The sequence below is a fragment of the Perognathus longimembris genome, chromosome 20, assembly GCF_023159225.1.
Source record: "Perognathus longimembris pacificus isolate PPM17 chromosome 20, ASM2315922v1, whole genome shotgun sequence".
NCBI classification, from domain to species: Eukaryota; Metazoa; Chordata; class Mammalia; order Rodentia; family Heteromyidae; genus Perognathus; species Perognathus longimembris.
The window spans coordinates 36,864,914-36,880,236 of NC_063180.1; the positions used below are offsets into that span (position 1 = coordinate 36,864,914).

The following is a 15,323-nucleotide window of genomic DNA, read 5'->3' on the forward strand; positions in this document are numbered from 1 at the left end:
CAGTTAAACCAAACTGACAGGCCATCTTCCAAAAGCAAAATAAAATACATGCTTGGGGGGGGGGGTGAGGAGTGGGGGGTGGCAGGGAGGGGAACAGGACACTGAGAAGTTCTGGCAAAGCCGGCACATAAACACATTCCAAGACATTGCCTGACTTTTATGCAACATTGACTGCGCTGGTCAATAACTTAAAGGGAGGGGAAACTAGGCTGGTTGACATAGCAACTGTCAGATTGCATTACCGAGACTACCATTCCATGCAGATGTCTTCCTTAAAGGAAAACACTTCCCCCAGATGCCCATGAACTTGGGTGCCTCTCTGTTATGGAGAGGGAAACATCTGGTCAACAGCACACTTGCATCAGCTTCCCTGTGTTTCTCATGACTTTCTTGCCTTGAGCAATTCTGTTTCCCCCCCCCCCTCGAATCTAGATTTTCTTTTTTCCTTCACTCTAGGAAAATGGCGAGAGGGTGAAGAGGATGCCTGGATCCGGAGGTTTTGCTAAACTATAAGCTGTGGGGTGGGGGTGGGCCGGGGAAAAAAAGAAACCCACAGTGAAGCCAGCCCCTCTATGGAAAGCATTCAAAATTGCTAAGCAGGGCAAAATAGAGGCAAGCGCCCAACAAGTGTCTCTCGAGTTCAACCATCTACCACCAGAGTGCAGTGGTAGAGCAACAGCAGGTAGACCCAAGACAGGTAGATCCACCACAGGTAGATCCACGACAGGTAGATCCACCACAGGTAGATCCACGACAGGTAGATCCACCACAGGTAGTCCCACGGGAGGTAGACCCGCCACAGGTAGATCCACCACAGGTAGATCCACGGCAGGTAGATCCACGGCAGGTGGATCCACCACAGGTAGATCCACGGCAGGTAGATCCACCATAGGTGGACCCACGGCAGGCAGATTCACGGCACTCTACCACTTGAGCCACAGCTCCACTTCCGGTATTTTGTTTTCCCAAATACCGTCAGCCTTCGCGGGGTGTCACCACCCCGAGTTTAAATCCAACCCTAGGAAACGGTGTGATCAGCCAACAGGGAAGAGAGGAGGAGGAAGCCCCTGCGTCTCCGGCGCTGTCCCCAAGCACTGCTGTCACCAAGAACAGCTCCTCCTGCCCCCCTTGGGGTCCCCAGAAACAAAGTGGGGTCCGGGGAGGACGCTGGCCACGAACCCAGGGCCGAGCCCTAACTACTGGAAGTGCAACTGGCTCCCCAAACAGAGGCGGCTTCCAGCCAGATCGCATTTGGACCGGAACTGTTCGTCTTCCCAGGCGCTTCTGGCGAACCTTCTTTCTGTGGGGCACTTCCGGTGAGACTTTTTTCCATGGAGGTCTTCCTGTGGGCCTGCCTTCTGCCCGGCACTTCCGGTGAGCCTTCCTCCAGAGAGGCACTTCCGGCTCACGGGGTGGGATGATTGACAACTCCTAGGCTGATGTTTACCTTTGTCCTAAGAGTTGCAGGGGCTGAAATCACAAATTGCCATTCCCTGAGAGTCGTGGGAGTGCCAGCACGGTGTCTGCGAACCAAGGGGCCCCCGGAAAAGGGCAAGGGGACCCCACTCTGCAACCTCTGCCTGTGAGCCTGTGGGACCTCAGACTTCAAAGCCAGAGAATTGCATTTCTCCATTGCTGAAACTAGGCTTCCTCTGGTGGGCGAGCCTCCCCCATGAACCCCCACATTAGCTTGTGAACCTCAAGTTTACAGGCTTAGCCAGCTAGACAGAGCTGGGGGGTAAGCCCTACCTATCCACCCTGCCCACCTCCTTCAAGGCCACACCAGGGTCCGGATGCTACTCTGGAGAGTGGTTTTCCAGTGTTTAGAATCCACAGCTTCCTGGGGGCTGGGAATATGGCCTAGTGGAAAGAGTGTTCACCTCCTATACATGAAGCCCTGGGTTCAATTCCCCAGCACCACGTATAGGGAAAATGGCCAGAAGTGGCGCTGTGGCTCAAGTGACAGAGTGCTAGCCTTGAGCAAGAAGAAGCCAGGGACAGTGCTCAGGCCCTGAGTCCAAGCCCCAGGACTGGCAAAAAAAAAAAAAAAAAAAATAGAATCCACAGCTTCCTGGACGCCAGCTTCCATTGCTGAACCATTCGCCCAATCTGGGCAGCCTGCACAGAGGTGAGTGAAGGACACCCCAAAAAGGGCCTCCTGGTTTGCGGAAAGTTCTCCAAGGCCCTGTGGACATGCAGTTCCAGCCTGCTGGGCCCACCACCTGCCCCCCAAACACAGCCCCGAGAGTGTCTGGCCTTAGGCCCCGGTGTCGCAATCTCGCTGCCCCTCAGAAGGCAAGCTCCAGGCCTGCTCCGGTTTCATCCGAATGTTTAACTTGGCGCTTGCTGTTGCTGCAGGCTATAATGAACATGTTTTTCCAGGAAAAAAATCTTTAAAAAAAAAAAAAAAGCCTACTTGTTTTTCTCAGGATGCACAAGACATGCAATCACCAAAAACTGTAAATAAATTAGCAGCAATTTGAAGGGTGACTGTTATAAGCTTGGTCACAAAATGTCCTGGGAGCTGGCTAGAAAAGACAGATATTCTAAACAGGGAAGTCAACACACGGCCCTAAGTGCTCATACTAGAACCTTCATCCCCCTGCTATTCATTGGTCCTGCTTGCTGTTTCTCAGCCTAAGTTATGCTAGATCCTCAGCAGAGTTCAGGAGGTCTGAGTGGCATGCCTTTCCCTTGAGGGAATTTCTAATCTACCCATGATTGGCCACAGGGAAGGACCAGGGCCATAAACAAGGACCCGACCCCTACAGCCCAGGTCTCCCTAAAATCCCAAGCACTCTTAGCAACTGCACAGGCCAAGCCAAAACCCTTCCCCACCCTCACCTTGTTCCCTGTGTCCTCTCTTCCTCACTGTTTCTGCCTGCCAAGCTCGCCCACATCCCCGAGGATGGGTGGCTGGCCCAGCTCCTACCAGCCTTCCTTCCACCTTACCAAGCAACAAAGATTCAGACGGGATCTCAGCCCTCCAGCCCCAACCTGCCCATCCCCTAAAACGTCACTCCACATCTTATGAATGTTGTGCTCCCTTCCACCTGCCCCCTAGCACGGCCTCTCATGCAAGCAAGCCCGGGGAAGGTGATAAGAAGATTGAACAGAAACCTGGGAATACCCAAAGGGCCTGGTGTGGTTCATGGCCAGATGATGCAAGGCTGGAAGCTGCTTTGGAGGACGGTGGGGGAAGGGAGGCCCATTTGCTGCCCATCCACAGCCTCTAACCCTGCAGGATAGTGGATCATGAGGGGCAGACACCACCACCGAGTCAGGAACCAGATCTGGGTCCTGAACAAGTGGGCAGTCCATATCCTTGCAGACCTCACAGCCAAGGACCATAAATGACTCCTCTACTTCCAGCAATACCCAAGAGACTCTTCAGTCTGGACACTTCCAGAGTACTGTGGCCCCCGTGGAACTCTTAGAGGACACAACTACAATTTGCCATCTCCCATCTGCCCTGAGGACACTTCTCACTCTGCTCAATGGGTTTTCGGAGCGGGAAGGAATTATATATATACACACATATTGTCACAAAAAGAAAGAAAGGAAAAAGAAAATTCACATTTTCTGGCCCACAAACAGAAGAGCTGGGATAGGAGAAATGAAATATTAGGGTGAGCCAGGAACTCACAGAGAAGGCTGGTATCAGAAAGGACCCTGTGTTATAGAGGTCATGGTAGAAGAGGGGGCAGAAGGTGTACCCCAGAGACAAGGTCAGATCTGCAGGCCCAGCAGACAGTCGGTCCCCAGCTGCAGAGGCCCGGGGCCTAGCAGGATCCATCAAGAACGTGGTGGGAGGGCCAAAAGACTAAGAAAATGGCCAAGACAACAAACCAGGAGGCGCTGTCAGGGGAAGCTGCCATGCACAGAAAGAACCCTGAGAAGGAAAGGCCAGCTCTCCAATGCCTGGAGGGCGGTCTTCACTGGGAAGGCAAGTGGCTCCAAATTAGAAGCGAGGCAGGTAGGTGGGGACAGTAGGACAGGAGGGTGTAGAGTCAGGGGACTGGGGCCCCCAGCAGCTCCAGCCTTAGTTTCTGAATCTGAAGTTGAAGCCAAACTTCCTGAGCCATACCACACCAGAGGAGGCCAAAAAGATCCACTGTGAACCAATGGGTGAGAGGGAAAGGCTGGCCTCAGACCAATGCCTGGTTCACCACACATCCTTGCTACCCGATGAGGGTTTCAGGTGAGCTGGTAAAGTAAGTTCCACGGGGCCAACTCAAGAAGGATTGGATTTTAAATGAGCATGAATTAGCGGGGCCCCGGTGGCTCATGCCTGTAACCCTAGCTACTCAGGAGGCTGAGATCTGAGGATCTCTGTCAGAGCCAACCAGGAGAGAACAATTGAAGAGGCTCTTATCTCCAGTTAACTAGCAAAAAGCCAAAGTGGAGGTGTGGCTCAGCTGGTTGAGTGCCAGCTATGAGCAAAATAAGCTAAGAGAGAGGTCACAGCCCTGAATTCAAGCTAGAGCACACACACACACACACACACACACACACACACACACACACACACGGTTACCACCACTTGTGGACAAGATAAAAAGATACATGTTAGGGCCCAAGTGTGGTGGCCCCCAGCTATAATCCCAGCTATTACAGAGATGGAGATCCGGAGAATCACAATCAAAGCATCCTAGACAAAAAGCTGGGTGGGGGGGTAGCGGGAACTGTCTCTCAACCAATAAGACAGGTGTAGTGGTACATACCTATCATCCTAGCTAGGAGGGAGGCAGAGACGGGAGGCTATGTTGGCCCCCAGGCAAAAGTAGGAGACTCTAGCTGGGAAAAAAAATTCTATAAAACTGACAGGGCTGGAGATGTGACTCAAGTGGTAGAGGCCTTGCCTAGCACATGGGAGGCCCTGGACTTGCTCTCTAGCAAGGCGCCTACACACACACAACCACATTACATTAAGATCTACCCACCTGTCTTCGTGTCCTGCGGATGAACCAAAGCCAGTATTTTCTGCTGGGGTTCTCCCGGTACAAAGCGCAGAAGCACATGGACGAGGTTTTTGAGTTGAACCTGAAGGAAAACAACAAACCCACCGTGTGGTTCTTTCATCACACCGAGGGCACAGGAAATGGCTGCGCAATTAATTAATGAATACAGTGATTCACTGAAAGAACTCAGAGATTAATTTAATGGGATGCGAGCGAGACCCGCGTGGAACCCTTCCCCAGCCTGACCTCAGCACAGGGGAATTTGGCAAACGCCCTTCTCCCCTCCTGCCTGCCCGCTCTGCCCACGTTCACCTGTCGGCCTATCCCAATATGGATTAAACACTTCCTTTGCTGCCAAATACCCTGGGGGCTCTCCCCCACCCCACCCCCAGCCTCCCCCAAGCTGGGGCCTCCAAACTCAGGCCTCACCACATCTGTCCAGTCAGCCTCCATAATCCTCCCTGGGCCCCGCGGCGGGGGGGGGGGGGGGGGGGGGGAAGGGGGGCTTCACCTCTGCCTGCAAAGAAGACTGAGGAAATGCGCATCTTTTCTGCACACCTCCAGCCTCAGCCCCTTGCAGCCCCCTCCCCCCAGAGACGCTAGACTTGGGGTGCCTGTGTGCTTGCCAGGGTCTTCCCACACTGGGACTGTCCCCTTTGCTCAAGGACCCATAGCCCAAGGCCTCTGTGAACCCCGCCCCCCCAAGCCAGCTCCGGGTCACCCAGGCAAAAGAGCAACACATTCTATTAGTAAGACTGACTTGGAAACCAGGAGAGTATAAGTAGAAAAGAAGGCGGGGTCCAGGCATCGCTGACTTCTCTGGAAGCCTCCAACTTCCAAGGAACTGTTTCTCAGCAAGTCCTGGGGCCCAATAGTAATTCAGTACCACCCTGTTGTGGGAGCCACTTTTATGAAAATTCTGGAGCTAACACCTCCCACCCCACCCCATCCCGAGGCTATATCAAGAATAGTTCACCAAAGAAAGGACTCTCACCAGACCATGAAACACCACAGTTACAAAGCCCCCTATCAACCTGGAAAGAAGCATATTTTATAGACTGCATTCTATTCAGAGAGTCATCAAGCTTATATATATATATATATATATATGTGTGTGTGTGTGTGTGTGTGGTGTGTATATATACATATATATATATATATGTATGTCATGGGCTTGAACTCAGGGCCTGGGTGGTGTTCCTGAGCCTTTGTGCTCAAGGTTAGCACTCTACCACTTTGAGTCCACAGGTCCACTTCCAGTTTGGGGGTGGTTAATTGGAGATAAGAGTCTCATGGACTTTCCTGCCTGGGCTGGCTTTGAACTGTGATTCTCATATCCGAACCTCCTGAGTAGCTAGTGTTACAGGTATGAGCCACCAGCACCTAGCTAAACTCATATTTAAAAAACAAATATGCAAAAAGCCAAGCACGGTGTTGTGTGCCTGTAATTCCATCATTGTTGGAAACTGAGACTGGAGAAAGGCCAATTGGGGCTATTTGGTGAGATCCTATCTCAAAACAAAAAACAAAACAAAACAAAAGTATCTAAATCTAAAAGAAACATGTCAAAATGTTTACAGTAGTTAACCACGGATGGTTGTATTTTCTCTCTGTTGTCATAGTTCCCAAATAAATCCACAATGAGCAATACTGGTTTACAACCAGGAAAAAAAATCAGTAAATCATTAATTGTATTTTTAAATTGGTCAGATTGATTTCAAGACTGGAAAAGAGTTCATTATGGAAGGAAAAGACCTAGGACCTGAGTGGGGGATTTGTCCCTTATAGCACACCCCAAGCTTTCTATTACTGGTTTGAAGAAAAGCCCCTCTGGGTACAAAACGCCAAGTCAAACCTGCTAAAAGCAATGAAAAGACCCCCAACTCCATTCCTAATGAGATTACCCCCCCCCCCAAATTCCTAAATGGTCGGAAACAGCCCCTGCATTTCTAGCTCACTCAAACAACTTACTTTTAGTAACCGTCTCATTTTGATGTTTTGTCAATAATATTACTATTGTTCGCTTGCCGAGCAAACTCTCTATTAGGGTTGGTTGGCAGGTTTTAAGTTAAGCAACCTGTAAATATGCGTGCAATGAAAGTGTGTTTCCCATCCTCCGACTGCCTCCCACATTCAACCCCCTGTGCGGGCGCCTGGCCCCAGAGTTCATGTGTTTGGCCACTAGAGGGTGCCAGAGTATGCCAGGCCAGCAGCCTTCCCCCTGCACCCCAGTTCTGCAGCCCTACAAGTCTGGGTGCTTCTGGAGACACTCCGCTGAGAAGTCACAGCAGCCCAAATCTCAGGGAAGCCACACTTTATCATCTGTGTGAGCCAATGTCTTCATTCCGGAAACGTCATCTCTGTGAAACAAGACCCAGGGATTCTACCTACTCAGCCAGAGAAAGAGAGAGGGGGGGGGGGGAGGGAGGGAGGGAGGGAGGGAGGGAGGGAGGGAGGGAGGGAGGGAGGGAGAGATGGAGGGAGGGAGGGAGAGATGGAGGGAGGGAGGGAGAGATGGAGGGAGGGAGGGAGAGATGGAGGGAGGGAAGGAGAGATGGAGGGGGGAGGGAGGGAGAGAGAGAGAGAGAGGAGAGAGAGAGAGAGAGATTCAAGCAGAGATAAAATCCTCCAGGTTGAAAACAAGGAGTATCTCCTTCCACAGATCACCAAAAAATTTGAAAGGGACATGGGCAGTGCCCACCATTGCTGTGTTATTTTCACTTGCTGATGAGAGGAAAATCCTAAAAAGATCAGAATTTTAAAATTGCACCCACGATAACAGTTTCCCAACAAGTAAACTGTCTCTCTTTCTCTGTTTCCTCTAGTACTTCTTCACAGTGCACAAATGTGATCAGTGTCAAAAATGTTCATTGTGTTGGGGCTGGGGATATGGCCTAGTGGCAAGAGAGCTTGCCTCGTATACATGAGGCCCTGGGTTCGATTCCCCAGCACCACATATACAGAAAACGGCCAGAAGTGGCGCTGTGGCTCAAGTGGCAGAGTGCTAGCCTTGAGCAAAAAGAAGCCAGGGATAGTGCTCAGGCCCTGAGCTCCAAGGCCCAGGACTGGCCAAAAAAAAAAAAAAAAAATGTTCATTGTGGCAGATGCCACTGGCTCACCGCCTCTCATACTAACAACTCAGGAGGCTGAGATCTGAGGATCACAGTTCAAATCCCGCCCAGGCAGGGAAAGTCCATGAGACTCTTAGCTTCAGTTGACCACCAGAAAAGCCAGAAGTGGAACCATGGCTCCAGTGGTAGAGTTCCAGCCTTGAATGTAAAAGCTTAGGGACAGTGTCCCAGGTTCTGAGTTCAAGTCCCACTATTAACACACACACACACACACACACACACACACACACACCCCAAAACCAAAAAAAATCATAATTGGCACAGCTTAGTTCCTAAAGACAGAAACATTAGAACTCTTATCAAACCTGACAGCCTGAAGATGAACTACTCCCCTGAGCTTACAAATGGGGTCAACTGAGGTGTGGCCAGGCATTACACACAGTGTTTCACTTAATACTCACCCACCACGATGAAATAAGTGCTGTTATTATTGCCTTGGTTTTTAGACACGAGAACACCCAGACCAGAGATGTTAAGATACTCGCTCAAGACCACACAGCAGCAGACGCTAGCCCTGGGGTCCCCCCGGGGTTTGTGGCTTACTGCCTGGCACGGCTCAACTCACATTCAGGATTCCAGAATCCCCACCAAGGCCTCCATCTGCTTCTCAGACGGGGTAGCTTGGTGTTCATTCCAGACCGGTTTTTTTTTTTTTGGGGGGGGGGGGGCTGATTAAGTTTAGTTGTTGTTGGAGTTCTTTTGTTTGTTTGTTTTAATCTAGAATATTCTTTCTGGCACGTTCTACGATCTCCATGAGATTGGATGAAGCGCTTCATGAGAAAGCATCTGTACCTGCTTCCCGGTGGGAAGGAAGAACACTTCTCGTGTGTCCCCAGTCCCTTGCCTGAGGGAGGCATGGTAAGCCGCAGCCACTTCCTGATGTCTCCCTGGGTCATCTTCCAGAAAATCCACCGGGTAGACGCCCTGCCCAGGATGAGGTTAACGCCAGTCTTTTTTTTATTTTTTTTTTGGCCAGTCCTGGGGCTTGGACTCAGCCTGAGCGCTGTTCCTGGCTTCTTCTTGCTCAAGGCTAGCACTCTGCCACTTGAGCCCACAGCACCACCTCTGGCCATTTTCTGTATATGTGGTGCTGGGGAATTGAACCCAGGGCCTCATGTATACGAGGCAAGCGCTCTTGCCACTAGGCCATATCCCCAGCCCCAGCGCCAGTCTTTTCATAGAGAAAAAGTCACTTGTTTCTTGAAGATGAAAAACAAAAACAAAAAGATTGGACTGCTTGAACTCGGCACAGCGACTCACACCTGTCCTCTTAGCTACTCAGAAGACTTGAGATCAGGAGGATGGAAGCGAGCTGAGGTGGGGGGGGTGCGGCAGGAGAGATGTTCTAGAGACCCTATCTCAACCAGGAAAAGAAAAGCTGGGCACAGTGACGCCGGTCCTCATCCCAGCTCCACAGGAAGTGCAAACAGGAAATGATCATGATCCAGGCGGACCCAGAAAAAGTAAGACCTTGGTGGGGGAAAAAAAAGCAAAAAAGGGGCCAGACACCAGTGGCTCATGCCTGTAATCCTTGGTGTTCAGGAGGCTGAGATCTAAGGATCAAGGTTCAAAGCCAGCCTGGGCAGGAAAGTCTCTAGGAGACTCTTATCTCCAATTAACCACCAGAAAACACAAACGTGATGCTGTGGCTCAAAGTGCAGAGTAAGGAAAGAAGGAAGGGAAGGGAAGGGAAGGGAAGGGAAGGGAAGGGAAGGGAAGGGAAGGGAAGGGAAGGGAAGGGAAGGGAAGGGAAGGGAAGGGAAGGGAAGGGAAGGGAAGGGAAGGGAAGGGAAGGGAAGGGAAGGGAAGGGAAAGGGAAGGGAAGGGAAGGGAAGGGAAGGGAAGGGAAGGGAAGGGAAGGGAAGGGAAGGGAAGGGAAGGGAAGGGAAGGGAAGGGAGAAAGGAGGGAGGGGGATGGAAGGAAGGAAGGAAAGAAGGAAGGAAGGAAGGAAGGAAGGAAGGAAGGAAGGAAGGAAGGAAGGCCCAAAGCTAACGTGAGGCCAGAGAGATTTGGGAAGGAAGGGTCAGAACTTGGGCCAAGAATCTGCATTCAATGTCCTACACAGAGAACATTCTGGAATCTTGAGGTAGAGGGAGGATAAAATATCAGCAAGAGAGAGTCAGAGTATCTGAAGCAGACCCCTCCCACGACAGGACTCCCCTACCCCATCCCAGGAGAAAGACACTCCCCTCCCCTTTCTGAGCCCCAAATCTCAGGTCCACACCTCTGGAGCAGTTTGCCCATGCTCAGGGCTTAAATGGCTTGCAGTGAACATGACATTTGGGATTTTGTTTGTTTGTTTGCAAATCCATAGAGAATGTAATCTTTCACAGTGCAATGCAAAAATGTTTATTATAGAAAGGGACCTATAGCTGAAACGAAAATTTGCTTTCAGGAAATGGGAATCCCTCACTCAACAAAACCTGCACTTCACAATTCCCTTTGGAGCACATGTTGGCATGTAATCAGCCAAGAAATGAATGGACGGATGGATGAATGAATGAATGACAGGGATCGTGGCTATCCAAAAGTCTTTCCAGGCAAAATACTTGAATGATGTAGGATCTTTGTGGCAAAGCTCACATTCCCAAGGACATTAACAGATGCTACAATCAGTCACTGCTTCTCTCCACCCCCATCACAGCTGGTCAGCCCCTGCAGGTCAGACAAGCCAGGCCCACTATTGTTTTTTTTATTATTATTATTAAATTTTGTTGACAAGGTGTTGTGCAAAAGGGGTACAGTTACATAATAGGGCTGTGGGTACATTTCTTGTGATACCTTACACCCTCATTTTCTTTGCCTTCCCTAGATCAGGTAGGCATATATACAATACCCAGTGTACCAAAAGCATATACAGTAGCCACGTGGTGTATGCCAAAGGAAATTCACCTAGAACTTTAAATATAATGTCAACAATAGAGTTTGCTTATCCTTGTCTTATATGATCATATGTACATAGCTGTTGAGCTATTGTGATCCACTGAGAGGTCTATTTTTGACCTTTTTATGTTTAGTAGTTGTTGGTTTTAGATACATAATGTAGGGTCGCTGACCCAAACCTGTGGAAATACCATTTGACAAGAAGTTTTTTTGTTTCACAGACCTGGTCTCTACTTCCCCCCCCCCAACCCTAACAGTCATATATTCAGGGAGATCATGCCCTTTGTTCTCTGTGTTCTAGGCTTGTCTCGCTCAGCATTATTTGTTCAAGTTCTGACCATTTCCCTGCAAATACCAATATTTTATCATTTCTAATCGCTGTGTAGTATTCCATTGTGTATAGGTACCACATTTTTGGATCCATTCATCTCTAGAGGGGCATCTGGGTTGTTTCCTATTTTGGCTGTTGTGAATTGTGCAGCGATAAACATGGATGTGCAGATGTTCTTTTTGATCTCCTGAGACCTGTTGTTCAGGATAAATGCCTAGGAATGGTATGGCTGGGCCATAGGGTATGTTTATGCTGAGCTTTTTGAGGAACCCCATACTGATCTCCAAAGTGGTTGTACTAATTTGCACTCCCACCAACAGTCAAGCCCACTGTTTGAAGACACCTTTACCAGCAATGTTTTTCTTTTCTTTTTTCTTTTGGGTCCTCCCAATGTAAACAGCAATGCCAAGCAATGAAGCTCCTGAGAGGGATGGATGGTTCTCATTTAGTCATACATAGCTAATCCTTTACCTGACATCCTTTCCAAAATGCTACTTTACCACAAAGATTTAGGAACATACTTCCATATATATATATATATATATATATATATATATATTATATACTTTTTTTTCTTTTTTTGGAAATCTACCATTTCTCAATGGGGACTACTGTTACAAGGAATATCAAGATGGCATATTAAGTTTTACTCACCGTACTCTTTACCAACTTAGCTAGTGTGGAAAGCTAATTAATCTCCAGTCAGCAGGCATTGGTGTCATTGGAAACCCTGGTTGTAATCAAGGAGCCAAAACTGAAGTAACAGTCAACTCCTACTTTTTATGAGTTAAAATTAGCTTTGGCTACCACATAAACGTGTTTTTGTATTTTCGCTTTTCGGTTGTTGCTGCTGTTGTTGTTGTTCTTAGAGTTTTTCATTGTTGATCTCTCTCTCTCCCTACCCTTCACAAGTCTCTGAAGGGGACAAATAAAATGGCTTTCCATGGGGCATGTCAGAGGAGATTGAGAGAACACAGGCGCTCTCCTCTGCAGTTCCTGTGGGTTAGGTTGCTGCTCCCATTTCCTTAGGCTCATCCCTTAGACATGACGTACTCAAGGAATGGTTCACACCTGAAATCACAGCTATTTGGGAAGTAGAGATCAGGAGATCAAGGTTTGAAGTCAGCCTGGGCAAAAAGAGAAGCAATGCTTCCATCTGAACCAATCAGCTGGGAATGGAATAATTCTCCTTTCATTGAAGCTACAAGGGCGGCAGAAGTAGGATGGTGGTATAGGCTAAAAAAAAAAAATAATCTATACCAAACTGTCCTGGGGTCATGGTTCAATTGGTGGAGCACCTTCCTAGCAAATAGAAAGGCTCTCAGTTCAAACCCTAGGATGGCCAACAAAAAGAATCCATGGAGTTCAATGAGCTTATCTGAGAGATGAATGCATTTGCATCGTAATAGCTGGAAATGCACTGTAATGACTTCTTTTCTTCTTCCTCCTCCTTCCCTCCCTCCCTCCTTCCCTCCCTCCCTCCCTCCCTCCCTCCCTCCCTCCCTCCTTCCCTTCCTTCCTTCCTTCCTTCCTTCCTTCCTTCCTTCCTTCCTTCCTTCTTTCTTGGAAGTGGCGCTGTGGCTCAAGTGGTAGAGCACTAGCCTTGAGCTGAAGAGCTCAGGGACAGCACCCAGGCTCAGAGTTCAAGCCCCATGACTGACCAAAACAAAAAAACAAATGACAACAACAACAACAACAACAACAAAAACACTGTCTTCTTTCTTTTCTCTCTTTTTGGTGCTTGAAATCAGGGCCTCATGCTGTCATTTAACTTGTTTGTTTCCCCCTTAAAGCTGGCACTCTACCCCTGGAACCACACACACCTCCACTTCTGGCTTTTTATTGGCTTATGAAAGGCTAAGAGTCATGGACTTTTCTGCCCAGGATGGCTTTGAACTGCGGTCCTCACATCTCAGTCTCCTGAGGAGCTAGGAAGACAAATGTGAGCCACTGGTGCTCAGCTTGTGATAACCGGACTTTTTTATGTATGACTGAAAAATAAATGCCAAAGTCTAGCATTTGCATGAAGGTCCATCACAGCTCAATTCTAAATTGAAGAAATAGAAGAGAAAAACAATAGTCTACCTACTGCAGGTATATTTAAAAAATATCACTATGTTATTGTTATTAAGTCTTCTATTTATACCTTACCTTTGCAGTGCTTTCCAGTTTACAAAGGGCTTTCACACATCTTAACTTGCTTGAAACTTTTCTCAGCCCTCACAAAGCCAAGAAAGTATAATGAATTAACCTTGTTTTTCAAATATTGAAACAGAGTTTGAAAAAGTGCAAGTTGATAGAACAATGAAACCCATCTCTCTCTCTCTTTTTTTGTCCATCATGGGGCTTGAACTCTAGGCCTGGGAGCTGTCCCTGAGCTGTTCAGCTCAAGGCTAATGCTCTACCATTTGAGCCACAGCGCCACTTCCAGTTTTCTAGTGGTTAATTGGAGATAAGAGTCTCATGGGCTTTCCTGCCCAGACTGGCTTTGAACCACAATCCTCAGGTCTCAGCCTCCTGAGTAGCTAGGATTACACATGTGAGCCACTGGTGCCCGCCAAAACCCATCTTTAAAAAAAAAAAGTGTTTAAATACTTCCTCTCTGGAAGAATAGCAAGACAATTGACAACTACTTTCTCACTCACAACGATGGAAGCCAAGGGACAATGGTATTCTGTTTTCATTGCACTAAAGAAAAGTAACTTTTACCTCCATCCAGCAAAAAGTCAGTTCTAGAGGCCGAGATCTGATCATCGTTTGATGCAAGCTCAGGCAGGAAATCCCGTGAGATTTTTTTTCATCTCCAAAAAGCCAAAAGTGAAGTTGCTGCTCAAGTGGTTAAAGCACCATCCTTTGAAATAGTAACCAGTCCCTGAGTTCAAGTCCAAGGATTGGCACACAGAGACAGAGATACACACACACACACACACACACACACACACACACACACATCATAGTAGAACTGAAGGCTACATAACACTAGCATGTAAGCTAGAAAGAAGAAAGTTGAGGGACGGTATTTTAAAGCACTTAAATTCTCCAGAGAAAATTAAAATTTGACTAATTTCAGAAAGAGTTGAATACATATATTACGCTTTCAGAATTAGTCCTTGAAATAAAGCTGATATGAATCTTAACTTCAAAAAAGGAGACAGGAAAATAGGATTGGAGCAAGGGTAGAGGGAACCTTAATATAAAAGAAGGCACCATGAAAAGATGACCATTGATAACTAGGTTTAATTGGTGCTTAAAAACAGATATTCATCAACAAGAAATTAGGCTTTTTCAGAACGACATATTTTGTTTCATGTGTGCCTTTACACCAAATGCTTTTAAATACTTAAATATTTGTATTTAATATTCATGTCTTCTGAACAAAACATAAATAAAAGAAGGCTTTTGGGTTTTTTTGTATAAGATGTTCTCTCTAAAAGCCCAGATGTGAGTAGACACAGATTACACGAATGAGCTCACACACGCACACACACACACACACACACACACACCAAAACCAGTCCACGAAGGAGCAGTGTCATATGGAGTCATACTTGGACAGGGGGCCATTATTATGAGAAGTTGCTTTTTTGTTTGTTGTGCCAGTACTGGGATTTGAACTCAGGGCCTAGGAACTATCTCTTAGATTTTTTTTTCCTCTCAAGGTTTTCCCTCTATCACTTGAACCACACCTCAACTGCCAGCTTCTTTGCTGGTTAATTGGATATAAAGAGTCCCATGGACTTTTCTACCTGGGCTGAATTTGAACCATATACCTCAGACCTCAGCCTGCTGAGTAGCTAGGATTACAGGTGTGAACCAACCAGTGCCCACCCTTTCTCTGAAATTTCGGTGTCGTGAAACCCAAACCTTTTCCTACAATCCTCTCTTTAGAAGTTCCCAGGGCTGAAGCACAAATAATACCAGAGGAGTGAGAAGCAAGCGAAAGGCTGCCAGCCAGTCACCCAACTAACATTTCAAAGGTCAGAGAGACAGACCTGAGAACCCACTGTCCTGGACAC

General features: G+C 47.9%; 1 protein-coding gene across 1 annotated transcript in view; it reads right to left on the minus strand.

The window, feature by feature from the left end:
• The window catches only part of LOC125368202 (protein FAM169B-like), a 38,094-nt gene extending 27,548 nt beyond the window's left edge, over positions 1 to 10,546 (minus strand). Inside the window, exons 1-3 of the mRNA XM_048369044.1 lie at positions 10,517 to 10,546; positions 8,885 to 9,016; positions 4,944 to 5,043 (exon numbers count right to left, since the gene is read on the minus strand). Coding sequence (XP_048225001.1) covers positions 4,944 to 5,043; positions 8,885 to 9,016; positions 10,517 to 10,546 — 262 coding nt within the window. The remainder of the gene's footprint in view (positions 1 to 4,943; positions 5,044 to 8,884; positions 9,017 to 10,516) is intronic.
• Positions 10,547 to 15,323: the final 4,777 nt, after the last annotated feature.